This window comes from Alexandromys fortis, unplaced genomic scaffold, assembly GCF_014885135.2.
Source record: "Alexandromys fortis isolate MF-2015 unplaced genomic scaffold, M_Fortis_MF-2015_v1.1 scaffold_26, whole genome shotgun sequence".
Classification (NCBI taxonomy): domain Eukaryota; kingdom Metazoa; phylum Chordata; class Mammalia; order Rodentia; family Cricetidae; genus Alexandromys; species Alexandromys fortis.
Window position 1 is genome coordinate 3,758,136 of NW_026067894.1, and position 14,542 is coordinate 3,772,677.

Genomic DNA, 14,542 nt, shown 5'->3' on the forward strand with positions numbered 1-14,542 from the left:
TGAAATATTCTGCTTCAGTATTTAATTACTGCTGCCCAGCACACGACCTAGTTGAGTGCCACTCGGAACTTGTTGAACAAACGAAGAAATGAGCGATCACTTCACTGCCATGGACCAACGGCTACCTGATCTTGGTGCCATCAACACACTCGTGGCTTTCAGTGGCACCAACACTCTAGCTCTTTCCCATCACTCTGCTGTCAACCACGTTCTTTTTTCAGTCACATGTGCACATCTCCTATGAATTAGGCCTTAACAAAATCTCTGATTCTTTCTCCATTTTGCTCACTAGCAAATAGAGGTCATTACCTGAAAGGCAAGCTGCGAAGTCCTTGGTGGGGCAGTCCTTGAAACACAAATGTAAACTTTGCTTTCCTGACTGCTCTACAATGGGTGAAACTGTCTGCACCAGCCAATAGCAATTGAATGTTCACTCCAAGCCAGATGTTACTGCTAGACAAGGCAAAATTCCTTAAGTCCACCTTGCAAGCAGTATCTTGTGCAAGATCATACAGCTATGAAACAGCAGAACTGATGCGGGGAGCCAGCAGCTCGAGTTCATGCTTTTAGCCATTGCTCTATAAAACCTAGCCGAGTATGTCACCCACAGAGATGCTAACTACTGTGCCTGCCGTGCTCATTGACACGCAGGACACACTAACATGACCTATGTTTACCTGTGACAAGTTCAAAACTCTTTTGGGAATGTTTGGAAAGTTTCTTTCTTCTTCTTTTTTTTTTTTTTTTTTTCCCTGAGACAGGGTTTCCCCGTGTAACAAACAGTTCTAGCTGTCCTGGAACTAGCTCTTTTTTTTTTTTTTTTTGGTTTTTCGAGACAGGATTTCTCTGTGGCTTTGGAGCCTGTCCTGGAACTTGCTCTGTAGACCAGGCTGGCCTCGAACTCACAGAGATTCGCCTGCCTCTGCCTCCCGAGTGCTGGGATTAAAGGCGTGCGCCACCATCGCCCAGCATCTTCACGCCATTCTTAAATCTAAAATTTAAAGCCTAGAGAATCCGTCTGCACTGAGGACAGCCCCATGTTCTCTACACATTATTTCCTGCGGCATCAAGCCGTGCAGTTCCAAGAGAGTTGTTTTCCACTGCTTCTCTTACCTTGCACGGATAGTGTGGAGGGAAGATGCTCACTGCAGGTCTATGAATGCCTGGCTTTGCATAAGTGAACACCCATTTCCAAGCTGCACTCTCTTAGTCAATGGTTGGTCTCAGGTGTCTTTGTGTTGCCTGACAACCACCTTTCTGTTCTTTGTGACCTCATTTCCGGCTCTTACCTAAGAGTCCCAGCACTCCATCCCACCCTAGCCATCTCTGCCCTCACCTGGCCTTCTTTTCTCCTTGGTCATCAGCTGTTGGACTTTCCTCTGCTCTTCTTGTTCTTCTATTTTGGCCTCTTTGTGAATCTGCTCAATAGTTTTTGGGCCCTGATCTGCTCTTCGGGACACCCAATTACACTATGAAAGAAGAAAATAAGGTTATCGTTCAAGCAATGCAAAATTTCACAAAAAGGGAGGGGAATCTTGCTTGGTGCTTGCCTAGCATGTACAGGAATAATACCATAGTAATTTTCCAAATAAAAATAAATTAAATGCCTATACTTTTGCCTGGTGGTAGTGGCACACACCTTTTATTTTTTTATTTTATGGTTTTTCGAGACAGGGTTTCTCTGTGGTTTTGGAGCCTGTCCTGGAACCAGCTCTTGTAGACTCACAGAGATCCGCCTGCCTCTGCCTCCCAAGTGCTGGGATTAAAGGCGTGCGCCACCACTGCCCGGCTAGTGGCACACACCTTTTATCACAGAACTCCGGAGGCAGAGGAAAGTGAAACTCTGTGAGTTTGAGGCCAGTCTGGTCTACAGAGCAAGTTCTAGGATGGCCAGGGTTACAACAAAGAAACCCTATAGTGAAAAACAAACAAAAACAAAACAACAAAACCTCCCAACTCCATCCTCCACCAAAAAGAGCCTGTAACTTTCCACCACAGGGAACCAAAGAAACCCAGTAAGATAGCGACACAAAATGGAGCACTATGCGCGTTCTCAGCTGGTCACAGATGATGTGTGCTCTAGAAACTCAAGCTAACAAAATGATCAACTCTGGCAGAGTGCAGGGCACAATCCAACAACTGGTGGGTGAAGTCAAAGGAAAGAAGAGTCCGATACAGCCGTCATTACTGTCATCACGGGGAGAGGAAGGGACATGGAGCAGGAAGAACGAGGATCCCCCAGGACCTAATAACATGAGGACTTGCCACAGTTCACAGGGTTCTGCATCAAGGGCGATGGTCATTTTTAGTCCATCAATAACATGACTCTGATCCCAGAACTAGAATGCCACATCAAACTGGCCTCTCTCTCTTCAGGAGACAAAACTGGTCTCCCTCCATCCTGGCCACCTCTCAACAGTTAAAATGAGCAAGTGTGGTAGAGATGGGTAGAATTTAGTGTGTGGGATCTAATCATCTGGTCACAGCTTTTGCTACTGAGGTCACACCTAGGTTTAGTGAGACAAAGGGGCCTCATCAATGCCATGGGGACTGGGTGTAATGAAGTGGGGCCTAGGCTTTCAGCTGCAGTAGTCAACATAGGGCTTAAAGCAAGAGAAAAGGAGGCAGACAAACACTGCAGCTGGTATGACAGGGTGCACGCAGGGTACCGAATAGTACCATCTAGGAGTTTGCACTGTACACAGTTATCTCACTGAACATTTGTAAGACCTCAAGGGTAGCAACAGTGCTATTGTGGAAAGGAAAACACGAGGCTTAGGAGTTTAACATGTTCACTGTAGAGATGAGGCTTTGAGCTTACAAAGAGTGGGTCTCATTGCCCACCACTGGATTCAGATGGCCAATGTCAGAGCTGCAGTGTGTGAAGACACACTCAACAGAGGGCAACTTCCTCTTGCTGGGCAAGAAGGAAAACACCTTTTCACCCCTACAATCATCACTGTCTTATTTATCCAATTCCTTAAAATAGATGGGATTCCATTGTGGTTTTGTGTTTCTTCTTTTTTCCTTTTTTGTCACCTTAACACAGAGTTGCCTAGGAAGAACCTCCATTGAGAAAATGTTCCACCCATATTGTCTGTAGGCATTTTCATAATTAATGTAGGTGCATATAAAACCTGGACTGGTGATCCATGCCTGGTCAGCATGTTAGTGTACACCTTTGACCCTTCATTTGGGAGGCAGAGGCAGGCAGAACCCAGTGAATTTGAGGCTAGCCTGGTTTACATAGTGCTTTTGGTTAGGGTGTTTATCGAAATGACAGAAACTGAGCATACCAGTCTGAGGTCTATCACATCCTGAAGCATGAATCGAATCCTGGACGAAGTTTTTCTTTCCTTGACGATTTTCTCCATCTGGTTAAAGTACTGGTCCATACGTGGCTGCAACACATAAAGTCACCAAGATTTCTGGCTGAGAAACCCAACTTTCTTCTTTCCATGTACTTTTTTTTTTTTTTTTTTTTATTATTATAAAGGGTCTCTTTCTGCAGGCTGCCTTAAACTTGGGATCCCCCTGCCATAGTCTCCTCAGTGCTGGGATTACAGATATGTGCAACTATAAGGTAACAAGGAAATTCTTAGGTGATTTAAGAATAAGATTTTCGATGGGCGATGGTGGACTTGCCTTTAATCCCAGCATGTGGGAAGCAGAGACAGATGGATCTCTAAGAGTTCAAGGCCAGCCTGGTATACAGAGTGAGATCCAAGACAGGCTCCAAAGCTACAGAAAAATTCTGTCTTGGGAAAAGAGAGAGAGAGAAAGAGAGAGAGAGAGAGAGAGAGAGAGAGAGAGAGAGAGAGAGAGAGAGTGTGTGTGTGTGTGTGTGTGTGTGTGTGTGTGTTAGATCTTGCCAGGTACTGGTGGCGCACACCTTTAATCCCAGCACTTGGGAGGCAGATACAGGAAGATCTCTGAGTTCAAAGTCAGCTGGATCTACAGAATGAGTTCCAGAACAGCCAGAGCTATAGTGAGACCCTGCCTCAAAACAAAACAAGAAAAGATAATGACTTGAGGCATGCATGGTGATGCACACAGGTCACCCCAGGGTGACATCTCAAGAGGAAAGAAATAATCCTACTAGCTAGTTTTTACTCCCATTTTCAGGTCTGGTGTGTTTCTTAACCCATTTCTGCTTACAGCCTATAAAATGGTAAAGAGGAAAAAAAGAGAAGGACCAAACAAGCCAGAGAATCTACAAACTGATCTGCATTAAACTAGGGACCTCCTCACCTCAGATCTAAAGCAAGAGTACAGCCAATTTCTGTACTTGACTGAGAACCGCTACTCAGCCTTCTGAGTCCCTGGGTCTTTACCTTTGCTTTCTCGAAGTCCAGGTCCTTGCCGATGGTGGTGAGCAGGCGACACAAGCACTCTAGGGACTCTTCGTCATGGTTCTTCAGTAGCTTCACCACGCAGTCATGCATTATGGCCTCTGTCAGCATCTTGAGTTTAAAGAGTTCTCCAATAAACTTGATGTTGCCAATGGATCTCCGACGGGCTTTGTCCTTGGCTTCCTCTAGTTCATCATGAAGCCTTGTCCTCTCCTCTGGCTGTTGGGTAAAAAGGGGTAAGAGCATCTAAGATCTGGGGCCTAACGCTTTTTGGACTGAAATGCCCTCTGGGGCTCTGACATAGAAAAGAAAGGGCCTAACTCTTCAGAAAGAAAATGACTTGCAGAAATGTGAATACATCAAGATTTATAGAACCCAGCATCCTCTCTCAAGGACAAAGTTAGACTGACTTCTGGTATGGAGCTGAGTGCCCCTGACATTGGGCAATAAAACACCGCTACATGCACACACACGCACTAAAAATAACAGGTCCCTTCGCATCTGCCATAGCTAGCTATGGGACCATTCTGGCAGTACTTGATGTGAAGTCCTTACAGCGCTGGCAGCTTCCAGTTCTTTCTGCTTCTTCTCAAAGACATCATCATCTGCTTTATCTTTTTCAAACTCCTTCTGGCAGCGGTTTAGCAGCAGTTTCCGGAAATTCACAGTGTTACCGGGCTTCTCTGCCATGGGAACCTTCAGCTGCATTCAGAGAGTAAAGTACAAAGGCAGCGAGATTACTTAACGCAGATACACAAAAAAGTAAGCATTCTAAAAAAGGCATTTCCACAGTCCAATGAAAAGGAGAAAAATGACACATCCTCAGACACACCTCTTGTCTTTTGTGAATATGCTTCCTACCAACATCTGCTATCAGCACAGCTGTTAGCCTGGGTATACCTAGACATAATTGGGGAGGATTACCTCTTTGTTTAAACCTTATTTATTATTGTATTTACACAAGGTGTGTGTGTATGCATGAGTGTGCTCATACACACACATGCTTCATGGTACATCCATGAAGGAGTCTCACTTTCCACATGGATTACGGAGATAATTCAGTCTATCGAAGTGGTGTGACAGTGCCTCTGCTCACTGAGCCATCTCACCAACCCTTTTATCTATGCTCTGTTAAGGGCTCGCGCGCAACCTAGGTGGCCCTGAATTCTGATCCTCCTGCTCCACCTTCCAAGAATTTGGAATACAGGAGTGCCCTACAATGCAGGGATTTTGCACAGCACTAGGGGTAGGAGTTGCATGTATGCCAGCCACCCTACTGCCTGAGCCCTTAGATTAAAAAACAACAACAAAATGATTTAAACAATTTTGGCCTAAAGAAACAACAAGAAATAGCAAAGTAGGGAGAATTCCAGGGCCACAGCAAAACCTGGGAAAGGGCAGGGCTTTTGCTGACTGACGCCCTAGCTTTTCTCAGAAGGACGTCCTCACACTGGACCATACTTAGCAAGACTATCAGTATGCAGTAGGGTGTTTACTTTTGTTTCTTTTGGAGACAAGCCACAGAGTGTTGCCTAGGCCGTTCCTGAATTCACAGCCGTCCCAATTCAACCTCTAGAGGCATGCACCACAACACCTAGTCTTTTAGGTGGTAAAAGAAAGATCGTGTTAGATTTGAGTTTGGTCTACAATTAGCAATTTTAGAAATTTCCTAACAGCAGAAAGACTAGAGTGGAAGGGCTAGTCCACATGAAGGCAAGCAGTGAGGGTTTCTAGCTACTCCCAGTAAGAACTGCTTCCCAACACCTTCAATGGCTCCCTCCTATTTATTGTTCCTATGACCTGTAATGCCCTCTACCATGAACTCCTGAGCAGTTACTGTACAACATCCAAAGGGCTTTTCCGGGCTTACAAAGAAGATCCAACAGTTCTGAAATTGCACTGGAGGACAGAGCTGTGCTGCCGTAGAGCACGGGAGGACAGAGCTGTGCTATGGTTGAAGACTAGTCAAGTGCTCCCTCTGATGCAGGAAGAGTTATTTACAGTTTCTCCTCAACAGTCCAGGGGCCAACACAGCAGCAGGAAACACTAGCCTAGGAAGCAGGGCAAACTAGGAACTGCAGTTTAGACAAATGCAGCAAAGCTGCCATAAACCAGATGTCAACCCTCAAAGCACAATGAGATCATGGTGCAGCAGTCAGGCCCACAGCCTTCAAGATGACAGAGACTGTGATGGCACATGTGAAGTGGCACAGGCCTGCAAAGCCAGCATTTGGGAGGTGCAGGTGGGAGAGGGAGGGTCAGAAGTTCACAGTCATCTTTAGCTACAGAAGTTGGTCTAAGCTACAATAGACTCCGTCTTAAAACAACCCCCCCGCCCCCGAAATGAGAGAAATGAAAGCAAATGCCTTCCAAAGTCAAAGCCAAAGCTAGACCATGCCATCTACTATATGACACCCAATATATGGCAATGACTACAAAATACAGCAGAGAATCAGGAAGTGTATCTATCAACAGGTTGGTATATGAGAGAACACTAACCTGACTAGATTCTAGAAATACCTAAAAGTTCTTAATACCCCTATTTCTATACACTTTGGTGCTGTCCAAGGACACAAGCAGAACCAATACAGTTCCACCAGCATTTTGGAAAACTGACCAATCTCAATTATAATAAGTGCAAAACAGAGCGAAATGGGAATGACAGGCTAACTGTCCATGGTGGTGCATACCCCTAATCCCAGCACGGGGGAGGCTGATGCAGGAGAGTGAGTTCAAGAGCAGCCTCAGCTGTACAGAAAGGCCCGATCCCAACAGGCCCAACCCTACGCCACAGGGGCCTGACACTATACTATCAGCCCTCATGGGATGTTTCCTGTTGTAGAGATTATGTAGAAAATGGGAAGAACATGGACGTTCACAAGCGCACTACCCACAGTACAATGAAATAAACACAACGGTGGTGTCTATGCAGTGGGAAGAAAGAAAAATGAGATGAGTCGGAGATGGAAAGATGGCTCAGCAGTTAAGAGCACCTGCTGTTCTTCCAGAGGATCAGAATTCTGTTCTTAGCACCCATGCCTAGCAGGTCAAAACTGCCTATTAACTCCAGCCTCAAGAACTCTGACACCATCTTCTGGCTTCCATAGGCAGCCTGAACACACATAGCATGTACTTACACAGAAACACACACACACACACAGAAAAAGGAAAAGAAATCTTAAAAGAAATGAGCTGAGTGAAGCATGGGAGAACTCCCCACATACAACACTGCAAGTACAGGGGAACCTTTAAAGCTAGGCTGAGAGAGCCAGGCCAAGGGTTCAAAACCTCAAGTTCTAGTTATTTATATTCATATGTAATTATGGATTGGATTAAATATCTGTGGATTTTTTTTTATTTTTAACATTTATTTATTATGTATACAGTGTTCTGTCTGCATGTATGCTTGCAGGCCAGAAGAAGGCACCAGACCTCATTACAGGTGGTGGTGAGTAATCATGTGGGTGCTGGAAATTGAACGCAGGTCCTCTGGAAGAGCAGTCAGCGCTCTTAACCTCTGAGCCATCTCTCCAGCCCAGCTGTGGACATTTAAAGAATAGGAAGGTATTTATTTATTTATGTGCTTTTTGCTGTTGATAGGGTCTTACTCTGTACCCTAGGCTGGCCTATTCCTAGCACGCCTTTTCCTGAGTGCTCGGATTGAAGGCAGGAGCTAATATGCTCAGTAGGACAGGAAATGATCAGATTTTAAACATTTTTGGTGACAACTATCTTTTCATTTCCAGAGGCCAGAATTAGAACAGTTAATTTAATTTTAAATTTAGTTCATGTTAAAGTTAGCAGCTGCTCTAGTTCTATAAGATGACACTCAAGACACAATTCCACATTACTAACTTAAACATCCTCAGTCTTTCCGGGTTGGAGGAATCATGAGCCTATGCCAATTTCAATCAATCTCCACAGACCCCCCCAGTGGTGGGGACAGACATTACTTTAGCACAGATTCTTTTTAATCAATAAGGACACTACACATGAGCACTAGCAATATATTCTCCCCTTTCCATTGCCCCAATAACACTCTGGGAAGAATGTGCAGCGAGGGGAGAATATACCTCTTGGCGGTTCTGCTTTTACTGCTTCCTCTCTTCTTACCGTTACTAGGCATCGACACATGTTTGCATACGCCACAGAGAAACTGGGCTCATCAATAGCTTTCTCAAAGACCAGGTCGATGACTCCCTTCAGTCGCTCCTCGGTGTCCACGGTAAGTCCTGACACTTGCTTCATTAGTTGGTTGAACATCTGTGGTGTTAATTTATTTAAGATACTCCGAACTTTTCTGAAAAGTTCCTAGGAGGGTTAAAATAAAAAGAGCATTAACTAGTCTTACATACATCCACGTAAACAAGGCCAATGCCCAACACCCACTTTCGGTTACTGAGCATTTTAGGTAAAAGACTTCAGTTACTTAAAGGTCAGAAAAGTCACCTGCAGTTTTAATGCCCCTATGGCCCCAGGAATTCCACCTGGGGCTCCCAGTACCCTATACAGGGCCAACTGCAGAACAGCCTATTGTGCCTTTCTCAGAAAACAGGAACACGAGGCAGCTAAAACTTTAAAAAGGTTACATGAACTTTTAAATCATGATTGTTTTTAGAAATTTATTACTAATTAGGGTTAAGTAAAAAGATTTTAATTGCCGGGCGGTGGTGGCACACGCCTTTAATCCCAGCACTCGGGAGGCAGAGGCAGGTGGATCTCTGTGAGTTAGAGACCAGCCTGTTCTACAAGAGCTAGCTCCAGGACAGGCTCCAAAGCTACAGAGAAACCCTGTCTCGAAAAACCAAAAAATAAAAAAATAAATAAATAATAAAAATTAAAAAGATTTTAACTAAAATGAATCTTTAAATAATGTAGAAATGATCCAGGCAGTGGTGGAATATGCCTTTAATCCCAGTTCTCGGAACGCAGAGGCCAGTAGATCTCAGTGAATTCGAGGCCAGCCTGGTCTAGCTACCAAGCGAGTTCCAGGACAGCAAGGACTGTTACACTGAGAAACCCTATTCAAAAAAAGTACATGCATGAAAATGTCATAATGAAACCTATTAAGTAAAAAAAGCTTGCCTCATATGAACACAGTGAGAGCCACAGAAAAAGACACAGTGATTTCTTCTTTTATCTTTGTATTGGGGATCAGACTACAGCCTTGCCCAATCTCGGTAAGCCTTTACAGAGTGACATTTAGATTCACCAGTAAAGACAAAATAGATTATCATTCCTAAAGCTTAGAGAACAATGCCATTAGAAAAAAAGGATAAAAAGCCAGGTATGATGGCTAACATTTTTAATGTGTCAGAATCTCTATGAACTGGAGCCAGTCAGGACCTGTCTCAAACCCAACAGAACAAACCTTTCCACATACTAAAAGAGGCAGAAGAACTTACAAGGGAAAGCTCAAGCTCACAGAGCACAGGCACCACCTTCTCACCTGCGTTTTAATGCTTTCAGGGTCGTCGGCCTGGCTGTCCCGCTTCTGGCTGGGCTTCCAGGCATTCTCCGCCTTTCTCAAGTGCACATCTTCCTTTACAGACACGGTGATGATCTTTCTGGGCTCCCTTCTCTGGCCAGGCTGAGACCTTCGAGGTCCAACATTAAACAACTAGGACAAGAACATTACATTCATTCAGAGAACCCAGAGTGCCTGCGTCTGCAGGGCTGCTCAAGCTTCATGCTCACAGCAAACCTTCTCCATGAAAAGACGAGGCATTAGGTGTTCGAGTTAGAAATAATCTTAAGAGGAAGAAAAATGGTCTCGAATACCATCACTACAACATCTCTACCTCTTAAAGTGCCAAAAGGATAAAAAAAAAAAAAGTGGAGGGGGTCCATCTCTGATAAACTGCCGTTCCCAGTCCTGCTCAAAAAACCTGTGCTCCAGGGAAGCTGCACTGCACAGGTCACGGTGGCCAAATCACAAACACTCACAGAGTAGACCACAGTGGCAATCTGCCCCAAACACTAGCTGTTAAAAAAAAAAAAAAAAAGACAAGGAAAGAAGAAACTATTTGTACCAGTTGTGGTAGCACACACCCATACACCTGTCATCCCAGCACACAGGCCAGGACACAGAAACATCCACCTGAGCTAAAGGTGAGACCCTGTAGTCATATTTTGTTTGTAATCTAACAAACAAAGCTTGTCTGAAGATCAGAGGGCAGAGTTAAGCCATTAGAGGCCAGGGAGTGGTGGTACACATCTTTAATTCCAAGACTTGGGAGACAGAAGCAGAGGGATCTCAGTTAGTTCAAGGCCACCCTGGGCTACTTAAGATTGAAATCTGGCTAAAAAAAGAAACAGCTCACACAGAGGTGATCCCAGCATTAGGAAGGTGGAGACAGGAATGATGTGGCTGGGTGGAGAGAGGAATGTCAGGAGGGAGGAGAAGGGAGCTCAGAGCAGTCTGAGGATCACCCCTGCAGTCTGAAGGACATGATGGTCCCTTCAGTTTGAATATCAGCAGACGTAAAAGTTCTCTCTAGTGGCTGCCTCACTGCTTCTCTGATCCTTCAGTTTTCACCCCCTAATATCTGACTCTGGGTTTTTATTATTAAGTACAATAAGAATTTGTGCTACATTTGACGCCCAACTTTTAGGGTACAAATTCATGAAAAAGCCACTTTCCTTGAGGTTTGGAGCCACTGGCCCACCAGCTAGGTTTTCCTTGGACCCTCTTCTGGGACTGCTGCCAAACTAGGCAACTGTCTTGTACCAGTCATCAATCACGCACTAGGAATGGTAGTGACAGGCGGGCATCAGAATAAAAGTCTGAATCCCCATTGAGATTTTCAGAAGAACAAGTAAGGACACAGCACTGATGACAGGGTCACAAACATTATAAACAAACAAGTAGATGGGGAGACGGCTCAGTGGTAAACAGCATCAACTGCTCTTCCAGAGGACCCGGGTTCAAATCCTAGCACTCACATGGCAGCTCATACCTGTCTATAACTCCATTTCATTGGACCTGACATCTATGGGAAAACACCAATGCACAAAAAAACAAAAAACAATATGGCTTAACTGAGAGACACTAAAGACTAGGAAAATTCCATCAGGGACAGTTGCTAAACCAGGCTCTAAGGACACTCACTTACAAATGAATCTTCTACATAAGATCTAGGTCAAACAACTCTGTTAAGACACTCACTCAGCCAAAGACAGTCTAGATTTCATGATCCAGATGATGTTCCTGAGGCAGATCCTGTGGGTAAGTTATCTTTCCATCTGGTGGATATAATTCAACAACAACGTTTCCAGACATTCAATCTAACACATACTTGGATATTCAGAACAAATGCACTTGGGTAAAATGAAATGACATAAAGTCACGGAGAAGTCATGGAATGAGGGATTGGGAAACGGATCGGGTATTAAAGAGCAGGTTGCACAAGATAAGGACTGGAGTTCAGAATCTTCAGCACCCATGTAAAAGACAGGCATGCATGGACGTGACAAAGCATATCTGTAATCTCAGTGATGGTGGACTGGGGCGGAGACAGGTGATCCTGGAAGCTTGCTGCTAGCCCGTGTAGCTGAAATACGGTCTCAAAAAGTTAGGTCAACTGTGATACGGAAGGGCACTAGATATGGAACTCAGGTATGACCACGGGCACATACCCTGTCACACATGTGCACCATACACACATGGACCCCATACAACAAAGACTCTTATCTGAAGAGAGTCACTTACAAAGACTACTTCAAACAATAGTGAGCAGACCTCGAGACTATAACCTGCACCATCTCTCCACATGCTTCATTCAATTCCCAGAGGAAGTCACCCTGGGGTTAAAAGGTCACATACAAGGCAAACTGATGTCTGAGCTTCTGTGAACCTGGAAAGCTGAATGTCACAGGTCCCAAGTCACATTGTCCTGGCTTCCTTATTATGCCATTTATTGTCCATCTCCGTGTTTGACCTAACATCCCTGTGACCATTAGGCAATTCTCTTGGCATGTACTCACAAAGCACTAGCTTCCACTAGTAGAGGGGCTAAGAATGTCATCCGACAGCCTGTGAGGCCCGAGGCCACAATTTCCCTGCTTGGTTATAACTCCCTACCTAAAATCTCCACCAGTATATTTGAAGAATGATACTCTTTTGCTGTTAGTACAAAAAGTAACAAAACTGCCACTAAGTTTGAATATGATATTTGACGAAACCTGGATCTGTTCTCCTGGGCCTTGACCACTCATACTTGGCTCTGGGATAAACTCTTACTAGAGTTTAAGATGAGAGCTGCAGTTTCCACTGACACTATAAATCATCAAATTTAAAGTATGTATTAAAAATATATATATATTCTTTTTTTTTTTTTCCAAGACAGGGTTTCAATGTGGCTTTGGAGCCTGTCCTGGAACTAGCTCTGTAGACCAGGCTGGTCTCAAACTCACAGGGATCCGCCTGCCTCTGCCTCCCGAGTGCTGGGATTAAAGGCGTGTGCCACCATTGCCCGGAAAAAGTATATATATTCTTTAAAAACAGTTTCATATAGTGAATGACTTACATCCCACCCATCCATGTACATATATAATTTGAACCCACACATGGGATCCTGTTCCGTGATTATGACAGACTAAAAACGAGGTGCAGGGGTGATAGGTGAGCACTATCATGTCTACACCTGGCTTTTCACATGAGTTCCATTCTAGGAACTGATTTAGGCCCTCAGGTTTAGTGGTAAGCATTTTACCAACTAAGCACCTCTCTCTATTCATTTTCTGTTTTCACTATTTTACAAGATACAGCTTGTCCTCAACTTACACTGCTTCCTCTGGTTCAACTATTGGAAAACAATGAAAAAGCTGGGAATAAAAACTGGGAAGGTACATGGCAAGGAGGCACCTTAATCTTTAACATTCAGGAGTGACTTATGGACAATAATACTGAACAAAACGGGAGTAGCACAGATGTCACCAGCCAGAGAATAACCAATCATCCCAGACATCTGCAGCTCTGCGAAGAAGTAAGCAGGGGCAAGTGTGATGCCCAGCGCAGATCCCCTGGGGATGCCAACTCCTCCTCGGAAAAGCCTGCCACTGTGTATATGACAACCTGTAGGTTACCGGTACTACACTTGTCATTTGTCTAAATTTCGACTTCATGGCCTAAAGTAAGTAAGAGCAAACAAAAACTACATCACCACAGACATGTCTAAAAAATAAAAAGATCCAGTCAGTACACCCCTATAGGTAAACTCTTTAGGGGTGACACAGACATCACCACCAGTAGAGTGCAGCCTGAGGCTGTGCTCAGTTCCAAAACTGGCAATCCATGCCTGCTCTGTACTTAGTAAATCTGAGGAAACAAAGTCAGAGAGGATGAGCTGAGTGTCACTGGACACTCTAGGTGACCGTGATGTCTCAGAATCCTACCAAGGTTGGTGCTACAGCAAAAGTATGTACAGGCCACTTCAATAGAGAAGTCAGAGACAAAGACCAGACCAACTCAGTACAGAAAAAGGCATGCAGAGGTGCATTGTGTTTTTCTTTGATATTCATAAGGACGCTATGGAGGGTCGTCTTTGCCTCTTCTACTTCTTGATCACAGGACTCAACATACAATTGAATGACACCACTTCCTGTCCTCAGACAAGATGTCTACCAGAGCTTTCTAACTGACTCGGTTGTTGTAGGAACAGGCACTTACAGGCACGCCTCTTCCGCCAGGCGTATGCCTTCCAAAATCTGCAAAGGCTGGGGTGAAGTCAGGTCCGCGAGGCAAAATGCGAGGGTCCAGGGTTCGCATTGGCAATCTGGGCTGGTTGATCTGCACACATGAAGAAGCACAAAAAAGCTTAAAGCACACAAGTTCCCGTTCATTCAGGGCCAGAAAGTTACCACAGACTTCTGTGATGCTGTGAGCTGACGAGGTAAGTCCTGGACTCTCCACCAAAGGAATTAGCTCCTGAGCCACTAGGATGTCAGTGGCTGTCTCCAGGGACGATCGGCATTAGACCTGTGAGGCGAGGGTTTTACCCATGCTTCACCCCATGCCCTTACTCTCTTTTTAAAATAAACAGCCCTGATTTTAATAATTTTCACCATGCACCATATAAACCAAATATAAAGAGGAAGGAAGCTGGGGCTGGGGAGATGGTTCAATGGTTAGAGCACTTGCTGCCCTTGCAGAAGACTGGAGTTTAGTTCCCAGCACCCACGTGACAGTT

At 44.6% G+C, this 14,542-nt stretch overlaps 1 protein-coding gene across 16 annotated transcripts in view; it reads right to left on the bottom strand.

Annotated features, from left to right (window-relative positions):
- Eif4g3 (eukaryotic translation initiation factor 4 gamma 3) overlaps positions 1-14,542 on the bottom strand; it is a 225,315-nt gene that overhangs the window by 35,641 nt on the left and 175,132 nt on the right. For all 16 annotated transcript variants that reach the window (XM_050150849.1, XM_050150839.1, XM_050150803.1 and 13 more), the window contains 7 exons: positions 14,023-14,142; positions 9,802-9,972; positions 8,466-8,663; positions 4,908-5,054; positions 4,335-4,571; positions 3,297-3,401; positions 1,337-1,469 (listed from right to left, as the gene is read on the bottom strand). In XM_050150849.1, coding sequence (XP_050006806.1) covers positions 1,337-1,469; positions 3,297-3,401; positions 4,335-4,571; positions 4,908-5,054; positions 8,466-8,663; positions 9,802-9,972; positions 14,023-14,142 — 1,111 coding nt within the window. The remainder of the gene's footprint in view (positions 1-1,336; positions 1,470-3,296; positions 3,402-4,334; positions 4,572-4,907; positions 5,055-8,465; positions 8,664-9,801; positions 9,973-14,022; positions 14,143-14,542) is intronic.